Source organism: Heterodontus francisci, chromosome 7 (genome assembly GCF_036365525.1).
Source record: "Heterodontus francisci isolate sHetFra1 chromosome 7, sHetFra1.hap1, whole genome shotgun sequence".
In the NCBI taxonomy this organism is placed as follows: domain Eukaryota; kingdom Metazoa; phylum Chordata; class Chondrichthyes; order Heterodontiformes; family Heterodontidae; genus Heterodontus; species Heterodontus francisci.
The window spans coordinates 103,687,212-103,696,948 of record NC_090377.1 but is presented as its reverse complement, the minus strand read 5'-3'; the positions used below and the strand labels follow the sequence as shown (position 1 = coordinate 103,696,948).

Here is a 9,737-nt window from a genome sequence, read left to right as displayed (position 1 = left end):
CAGTTTTATCAGTACTCTTCCAGTTCTGGTAGGATTTCTTCAACGTCAGTAACCACAGCAGCAGCTTCTCCTCTGCCTGAAGCTAGGTTTAACTGTTACTGGTAATTTTCCCAAGGCTGCTTAAAATCTCTTACAATAAATTCCTGCCACATTTTGGTGCATATGTGGATGACAAGAACAGAGAAAGTTCCTGATGATTAAAAGGACCAGGTCACATGTATGAACTGCATGCAAGCTTTTTTTTTTACAAAAATCGTGAATAATGCAGGAAATTGTCATTCAGAACTGGAATCAACAAAAATACCTAACTCAGCAGAGCTGTAATTGAGCATTTTGTGTACAATTGTCACCACAACAGTTTGTAGAAACATCACAGGATCTCATTCTTAGACTTCTTTGTTACAGAACAATGAAAATGACACAAAGGCAAAATGAAATAATTAGTGACGAGGTTGTGAATATGAATACAGGTATTTTTCTACAATGGATATGCTATGGAGATTTTTTTCCTGCTGATTTTCAGTCCTGAATCATTAGAATAACAAAAGTACAGTCAGAGAGGCCTTTTTGCCGAGCATTTAAATACCAAGCTGGTGAGGCAGTGCTATATGCAACCAGTTGCTTAGCTAACTGTGAGATCAAAATGGGAAAGGCAAGACTAACTGTTTCAATTTATACATTATAATGTAACTATTTATTAAACAACCCTGAATTTTCTAAATTATAGATTGAAATTGTCTCTTTATTTTACTTGTGCCTCTTTTTTAGATCATCTTTTACGAGGACAGTAACTTCCAGGGTCAGCATTATGAGTGCAGTAGTGACTGTGCTGACCTGTCCCCTTACTTCAGCCGTTGTAACTCCATCCGTGTTGACAGTGACTGGTGGGTGCTGTATGAGAAACCCAATTACATGGGATACCAGTATGTTCTGAGCAGGGGAGAATATCCTGACTACCAGCACTGGATGGGATTCAATGACTGCGTCAGGTCATGTCGCAGCTACCCATATGTAAGTTATGAATCCATGTCTGTTAGTAGCTGTAAATTGTAAATTATTTTCTCATATGTTTTATATTATTTATTATACATCACTTATTAATAGTCAGTACATTAATATAATGTCCATTCGTCTGTTTAATACTTTGTTACCATTCTCCGTTTAAATATTGGATGAATTTAATTCCTTTTTTCTTGGTTTAATGGCAGATCCAAATTTTATCAATACGCTATTTTCTAACCTGTACCTTGCATATGATGAGGCATTGTATTATTTATATGTAACCTCAGTTTTCTCCCCAAGAAATGTACTTGTGCTGTGGTACAATTCTGTAGGGGCAGCAGCCTTATGGTATCATGTCAAGTAGCTGATCTACATTTATGACTCTTGAGTATGAAGGAGAAGCTTAACTTTAGGCATTGTATCACAGCTCAAAACTGTGCTCAGCGATAGCTACACATGTTCAGTTTCCAGCAAGAACCCTGGATAATAATCAGGTGTGGGAATCCTGGTCATCTCTGTCTCAGTCCCCTGCGTGAGTGGGCTGATCAGGAATTTTTAAAAAATAACTTTTGGGTTCTTTGAGCATTCAGGACACTTCTCTGGCTTGGACCTCACCGGTGCAGCCCAAATTCATCCATGTAGAGGTTGGCACCCCTCTTCCCACTGGCAATACCAATCTTGATAGATTATGCCAGGTTTCAATTGAACCACTGGAGCTGCAGCTCCTGGTACAGGAAGTCTGCCTTTCATTGCCAGCATTGCTCCATTGCTATTGTTTGTCCTCTAAGGACTGGGTAAAGGCTCTGCCCCCTACAAGGTAAATTGAAAACTCAATAGCTCAGGCTTACCTTTCATTCCTGCCATTGAATTCCCACTACAGGAATGGAGAATGAATTGACACAGCAGTTGTCCCACTAACCTGCTCCTTACTAAACTATCAAGCTCCTTTTTAAAAATTCATTCATGGGAAGTGGGCGTCACTGGCTATGCCAGCATTTATTGCCCATCCCTAATTGCCCTTGAGAAGGTGCTGGTGAGCTGGCTTCTTGAACTGCTGCAGTCCATGTGAGGTAGGTACACCCACAGCGCTGTTAGGAAGGGAGTTCCAGGATTTTGATCCAGCGACAGTGAAAGAACGGCGATATAGTTCCAAGTCAGGATGGTGTGTGACTTGGAGAGGAACTTGCAGGTGGTGATGTTCCCATGCATCTGCCGCTCTTGTCCTTCGAGGTGTTAAAGGTCGCGGGTTTGGAAGGTGTTGTCGAAGGAGCCTTGGTGCGTTGCTGCAGTGCATCTTGTGGATAGTACACACTGCTGCCACTGTGCGTCGGTGGTGGAGGGAGTGAATCTTTGTGCATGGTGTGCCAATCAAGCGGGCTGCTTTGTTCTGGATGGTGTCGAGCTTCTTGAGTGTTGTTTGAGCTGCACCCATCCAGGCAAGTGGAGAGTATTCCATCACACTCCTGACTTGTGCCTTGTAGATGGTGGACAGACTTTGGGGAGTCAGGAGGTGAGTTACTCACCTCAGGATTCCTAGCCTTTGCTCCGTGACCTTTTGGTCAGCTATGTGGCCTGGTCCAATCTAGACCTCCTTTGTTATCTCTTGCCCCACCCCCACCTCACTTGCTTATAACCTGTGACTTTTCTGTCAGTTCCGATGAAGGGTCACTGACCCGAAACGTTAACTCTGCTTCTCTTTCCACAGATGCTGCCAGACCTGCTGAGTGGTTCCAGCATTTCTTGTTTTTATTTCAGATTTCCAGCATCCGCAGTATTTTGCTTTTATATTATTGCTAAGCAAGTGCTGCTTGATGGCACTGTTGATGACACCTTCCATCACTTTACTAATGATTGAGAGTAGACAGGTGGGGCGGTAATTGGCCGGGATGAACTTGTCTGCCTTTTGTGTACAGTACCTGAACCAGAGGGGTACCAATATCCTGGGGGGGAGATTTGTTAGTGCTCTTCGGGGGGGTTTAAACTAAATCAGCAGGGGAATGGGAACCTAAATTGTAGTTCCAGTGTACAGGCTGTTGAGAGTAGTGAGGTAGGGGATAAGGTTACAGGGACGCAAGAGGGCACTGGCAAGCAAGAACTTGGTTTAAAGTGTGTCTACTTCAACGCCAGGAGCATCCGGAATAAGGTGGGTGAGCTTGCAGCATGGGTTGGTACCTGGGATCCTGATGTTGTGGCCATTTCAGAGACATGGGTAGAGCAGGGGCAGGAATGGATGTTGCAGGTTCCGGGATTTAGATGTTTCAGTAAGAACAGAGAAGAGGGTAAAAGAGGGGGGGGGGGGGTGTGGCATTGTTAATCAAGGAAAGTATTACAGCGGCAGAAAGGACGCTTGAGGACTCGTCTACTGAGGTAGTATGGGCCGAGGTTAGAAACAGGAGAGGAGAGGTCACCCTGTTGGGAGTTTTCTATAGACCTCCGAATAGTTCCAGAGATGTAGAGGAAAGGATAGCGAAGATGATTCTCGACAGGAGCGAGAGTAACAGGGTAGTGGTTATGGGGGACTTTAACTTTCCAAATATTGACTGGAAATACTATAGTTCGAGTACTTTAGATGGGTCTATTTTTGTCCAGTGTGTGCAGGAGGGTTTTCTGACACAGTATGTGGACAGGCCAACCAGGGGCGATGTTACATTGGATTTGGTACTGGGTAATGAACCCGGCCAGGTGTTCGATTTAGATGTAGGTGAACACTTTGGCGATAGTGATCACAATTCGGTTAGGTTTACCTTAGCGATGGGCAGGGACAGGTATATACCGCAGGGCAAGAATTATAGCTGGGGGAAAGGAAATTATGACGCAATTAGGCAAGATTTAGGATGTGTAGGATGGGGAAGGAAACTGCAGGGGATGGGCACAAACGAAATGTGGAGCTTATTCAAGGAGCAGCTAATGCGTGTCCTTGATAAGTATGTACCTGTCAGGCAGGGAGGAAGTTGTCGAGCGAGGGAGCCGTGGTTTACTCAAGAAGTTGAAGCGCTTGTCAAGAGGAAGAGGGCGGCTTATGTTAGGATGAGACGTGAAGGCTCAGTTAGGGCGCTTGAGAGTTACAAGCTAGCCAGGAAGGATCTAAAGGGAGGGCTAAGAAGAGCAAGGAGAGGACACGAGAAGTCATTGGCGGATAGGATCAAAGAAAACCCTAAGGCTTTCTATAGGTATATCAGGAATAAAAGAATGATAAGAGTTAGAACAGGGCCAATCAAGGATAGTAGTGGGAAGTTGTGTGCGGAATCAGAGGAGATAGGGGAAGCGTTAAATGAATATTTTTCGTCAGTATTTACAGTAAAGAAAATGTTGCCGAGGAGATTACTGAGATACAGCCTACTAGGCTAGATGGGATTGAGATTCACAAGGAGGAGGTGTTAGCAATTTTGGAAAGAGTGAAAATAGATAAGTCCCCTGGGCCAGATGGGATTTATCCTAGGATTCTCTGGGAAGCCAGGGAGGAGATTGCAGAGCCGTTGTTGTTGATCTTTATGTCGTCATTGTCGACAGGAGTAGTGCCGGAGGACTGGAGGATAGCAAATGTTGTCCCCTTGTTCAAGAAGGGGAGTAGAGACAGCCCTGGTAATTATAGACCTGTGAGCCTTACTTCGGTTGTGGGTAAAATGTTGGAAAGGGTTATAAGAGATAGGATTTATAATCATCTTGAAAAGAATAAGTTCATTTGCGATAGTCAGCACGGTTTTGTGAAAGGTAGGTCGTGCCTCACAAACCTTATTGAGTTTTTCGAGAAGGTGACCAAACAGGTGGATGAGGGTAAAGCCGTGGATGTGGTGTATATGGATTTCAGTAAGGCGTTTGATAAGGTTCCCCACGGTAGGCTATTGCAGAAAATACGGAAGTATGGGGTTGAAGGTGATTTAGAGCTTTGGATCAGAAATTGGCTAGCTGAAAGAAGACAGAGGGTGGTGGTTGATGGCAAATGTTTATCCTGGAGTTTAGTTACTAGTGGTGTACCGCAAGGTTCTGTTTTGGGGCCACTGCTGTTTGTCATTTTTATAAATGACCTGGATGAGGGTGTAGAAGGGTGGGTTAGTAAATTTGCGGATGACACGAAGGTCGGTGGAGTTGTGGATAGTGTCGAAGGGTGTTGTAGGGTACAGAGGGACATAGATAGGCTGCAGAGCTGGGCTGAGAGATGGCAAATGGAGTTTAATGCGGAGAAGTGTGAGGTGATTCACTTTGGAAGGAGTAACAGCAATGCAGAGTACTGGGCTAATGGGAAGATTCTTGGTAGTGTAGATGAGCAGAGAGATCTTGGTGTCCAGGTACATAAATCCCTGAAAGTTGCTACCCAGGTTAATAGGGCTGTTAAGAAGGCATATGGTGTGTTAGCTTTTATTAGTAGGGGGATCGAGTTTCGGAGCCACGAGGTCATGATGCAGCTGTACAAAACTCTGGTGAGGCCGCACCTTGAGTATTGCGTGCAGTTCTGGTCACCGCATTATAGGAAGGATGTGGAAGCTTTGGAAAGGGTGCAGAGGAGATTTACTAGGATGTTGCCTGGTATGGAAGGAAGGTCTTACGAGGAAAGGCTGAGGGACTTGGGGTTGTTTTCGTTAGAGAGAAGGAGGAGGAGAGGTGACTTAATAGAGACATACAAGATAATCAGAGGGTTAGATAGGGTGGATAGTGAGAGACTTTTTCCTCGGATGATGATGGCAAACACGAGGGGACATAGCTTTAAGTTGAGGGGTGAAAGATATAGGACAGATGTCAGAGGTAGTTTCTTTACGCAGAGAGTAGTAGGGGCGTGGAACGTCCTGCCTGCAACAGTAGTAGACTCGCCAACTTTAAGGGCATTTAAGTGGTCATTGGATAGACATATGGATGAAAATGGAATAGTGTAGGTCAGGTGATCGGCGCAACATCGAGGGCCGAAGGGCCTGTACTGCACTGTAATGTTCTAATTCTAAAAAATTCTAAGTACATACCTGGGCAATTTTCCAAATTGCCGGGTAGATGCCAGTGTTTTAGCTATACTGGAACAGCTTGGCTAGGGATGCGGCAAGTTCTGGAGCACAGGTCTTCAGTACTATTGCCGGAATATTGTCAGGACCCATTGCCTTTGCAGTATCCAGTGCCTTTCCCTGTGTATCAATGATTTTGCCATAACACCAGAGCGAGCAACAACTTTATTTTCACTGCTTCATTTTCATAATGATTGGAGTAAGACGATGCTGAGTTACAGCCAGCGTGGGCATCCTGCCCAGTGAACATTCAGCTCAACCACTACCTATTGAAAGATTGAAGTCATTTGCAAATGTTGTTGATATAGATATATTAGGCATATATCATTAAACACAAGTTGAGATACAAATTCAATATTTGTGCTTTAATTGGCCTTTATAGCCACTCCAGGCGCTGCTTCACAAACCACTGACCACCTCCAGGTGTGTATCCATTGTCTCTCGAGATAAGGAGGCCCAAAAGAAAGAAAGATTTCCTGATCAATAAATTGATCTAATCAAAATGCCTTTGCTGCAGCCTTGTATCTCCTTTTAAGTGATCTATATTACTGTACGAACATTTTCATGCTTATAAATTGAAGAATAATTAAAATGCTTTATTACAGTACCGAGGAGGCAACTACAGAATGAGGATTTATGAGAGGCCTGACTTTGGAGGACAGATGATGGAATTCATGGATGACTGTCCATCTGTCTATGATCGTTTCCGTTACCGTGACATTCACTCCTGTCATGTGATGGACGGTTACTGGATCTTCTATGAACATCCCAACTACAGAGGCCGACAGTACTTCATGAGACCCGGTGAATACAAGAGATACAGTGACTGGGGCGGCAGCAACTCAACTGTTGGATCTTTCAGAAGAATGAGAGATTTTTAAAATGGTGTTGAAAATCTGACTTTATCTTGCTGAAATACCTCTCAGTATAACTGAAATATTTTGAAGTATAAATAAAATACAATTTACTTCACTAATACTTTACATAATTCATTAAAAAAGACTAAGATAATCAATAGCACTTGGATGAAGAAGTCTATGAAATTATCCTGCCAATTATATATATATATATCATATACACACACATACAGATCCATATATAAATCCTTGCACATGCTGCTTATCTGTAGGATGTTGCAAGTCAAACATGGTCATCACCCTTGATGCTGTCAAGCCATTGGTCAAAATTCATAATTGATTCAAATCAACACAATGTGTTAGCACTCAAATTTCTGCTAAATTAAATATGAACAAATCAAAAACAGCTGCCAAATGTCACCAATATGGGACAATGAACCATCATAACTTGAGGAATCAAATTTCCCAATGCCTAATTTGAAGCTACCATTCCCAAAGCAGCAACTTCCACTGAAATGACTGATCAACTAGTTCCAATAAAATTTTCCAAGTAGTTTCAGTGACGATGTTTTTTCTGACCCACTGCAGAGTATAAAGTTAACAGCCAAACCTATAAAACACAATAAATACATAAAATAATTACTTAATAATGTCTTCAAAAAACAAACATCAATTTGGTTACAACAACATTCTAGTCTTCTTTCGCCAACACCACACTGAACTGTGTCTGGTCTCTCAGTTTCTTGAGTCCCACTACAAAGATCCTCCCAGTTCCAATCTAACTGTCTATATGAAGGAGTCCTTCTTCTATGTAACAGACTGCTATTTCCAGGAACCACCACACGCCCAAAATTTTCCACTTACTGCAACTTGATGAGAATTTTACCTACAGCAGCAACTACTTACTGATTCCTGCTCTAGTTTTGCATGCAGTTCCTATTCTTTTTCTTGTTGTTACTCATGTTCTTCCTCTAGCTCATAGTCTGGGTTGCACTACACTTAAAGTGTATGATTTAACAATCATGCCCTCGGAGGTCAGCACTGGATCCCGCCACCTCCAGAATGCAAAGCCGTTTTTAAAGGGATGTGGGAGGGAGGGAAAGGCTTCAATTAATTGACTAAAGCACTCATTGCGGAGCTCATTAACATGTTCGTCAGCAGCAATTTTCAATTCTTAAAGGAAGGGAACATGGAAAATGCCTGTCTGGAACATGGCAGGGCGTACAAGTCGTGAACACTGTGGGGGACCATGAGGGCTATGGCAAGAGCTGACTAAAATAACACAGATGCACAAAATGTAGCTCAGCTGCTTCAAAAGTGCCACAGAGTAGCCACTGCTGGAGCTGTAAGACTTTTCTCAGTGGAGAGTGGCAGGAATCTGGAGAGGGACGTGAGGCCACTGGCATACCTTAGGCAGCTGGGGTTGGCAGGGGAAGACCTGGTGAATGCACAAAACCCAGCAGAGGGAGTTCAGATGGGAACAGACTACTCTGACATTGGACAGAACAGCCAGGATGAACTGCAGCAGTTGCAACCTCGTGCACAGCAGAAGGACAGAGGAGCACAGCAAGGGGCTGCAAGGGGAAGACGGCACTACCATAGATATCAGATCTACTACCCAAGAGTCAGCTACCTGCAAATGACAGAGTGCCAGTGCTGTAGGAGGTTTTACCTATCTAGGCAGATTGTCTCAGACCAGTGTGCTCTGATGCACAATGACCTGAGGTCTTACCAGCCCCCATGGCAGTCCCTTACCTGCAGCCGTCAAGGTCACCATTGTCCTGAATCTCTATGTAACCAGGTCATTCCAGCAATCAGCTATAGATCTAGGTGGCATTTCGCAATTGGCAGCTCATCACGGCATCAGGCAGGTCACAGATGCCATTTTCAGGAGGGCAGGGGACTGCACCCACTTTGACACAGATGGGTCAGTGCAGGCACAGAGGGCATTGGGCTTTGCCGCCATTGATGGATTCCTTCAGGTCCAGGGTGTCATCGATTGCACCCACGTAGCCATGAAGGCACCCAGTGACTGGCCATTGAGATTCATCCACTCCCTCAACATCTAACTGGTCTGCAACCACAACAAGAGCTTCCTCCATGTGTGAGCTGGCTTTCCTGGCAGCTGCCATGACTCCTTCATCCTCCACCAGTCCAGGCTGCTTTGGATTTTTACTCCAACCCCAAGATGGATCCAAGAGTTCAAGGGAAATAACTTGAAGGGATGTCTACTGTCTCCTCTATGGAAGCCCCAGACAGAGGCACAGAGGCGATACACCCAATGCCATCTGCTCAGCAGGCCATCGGGCTTCTGAAGATATGATTCTGGTGCCTGGACCAGTTGGGTGGGGCCCTTCAATTCAATGCAATGGTCTCTATCATTGTGGTGGTTTTCTGCACTCTCCCTGATATGGTACTCCAGAGAGGTGTGGACCTTGAAGACAGTGAGGCCCTGGAAGGAGACAGCTCATCAGGGGAGGAGCAGGAGGTAAGAGAGTCGTTCCTGCTTCACAACTAGGTGACCTCCTCCTGCCACCCTCTGGGAAGAGGAACTCCCTCCTCTCCCTCATGGCCACGAGCATTAAATCCACTTTGTCATCGATGAAGCGAATGTCTGCCCTGCCCCTAGTGCCAGGCCTCCAGCACTCCTGTGACATCTTGCTTCCCTCTAGTGCAGTGGAGGGCAAATCTGTCTCTCAGGATAACCAGCGGCCTCAGTGATGGCTGCCATAGGATTCTACCTCAGCTCCACACTTGATCTGACTGAACTCCATTCCCGGCCCCACTGGCTCTGAGTGGATAGGAAACCTGGCTCCATACTAATAAAGGGTTTACCCATTGAAAATCTGAACCTGAATCAGTTTCCCATGGGAGGCGGGTTTCAGACCCA

The 9,737-nt window shown here is 44.7% G+C and overlaps 1 protein-coding gene across 2 annotated transcripts; it reads left to right on the top strand.

Annotated features, from left to right (window-relative positions):
- Positions 1-643: 643 nt before the first annotated feature.
- On the top strand, positions 644-6,871 carry LOC137372210 (gamma-crystallin S-1-like). Of its 2 annotated transcripts, none has more exons than XM_068035833.1 (3): positions 644-652; positions 769-1,015; positions 6,606-6,871. In XM_068035833.1, the coding sequence occupies exons 1-3, from the start codon at positions 644-646 to the stop codon at positions 6,869-6,871; spliced, it is 522 nt and encodes a 173-aa protein (XP_067891934.1). The 2 variants fall into 2 exon arrangements, with proteins under 2 accessions (XP_067891934.1, XP_067891933.1); XM_068035832.1 differs by having other exon boundaries at positions 6,603-6,871.
- Positions 6,872-9,737: the final 2,866 nt, after the last annotated feature.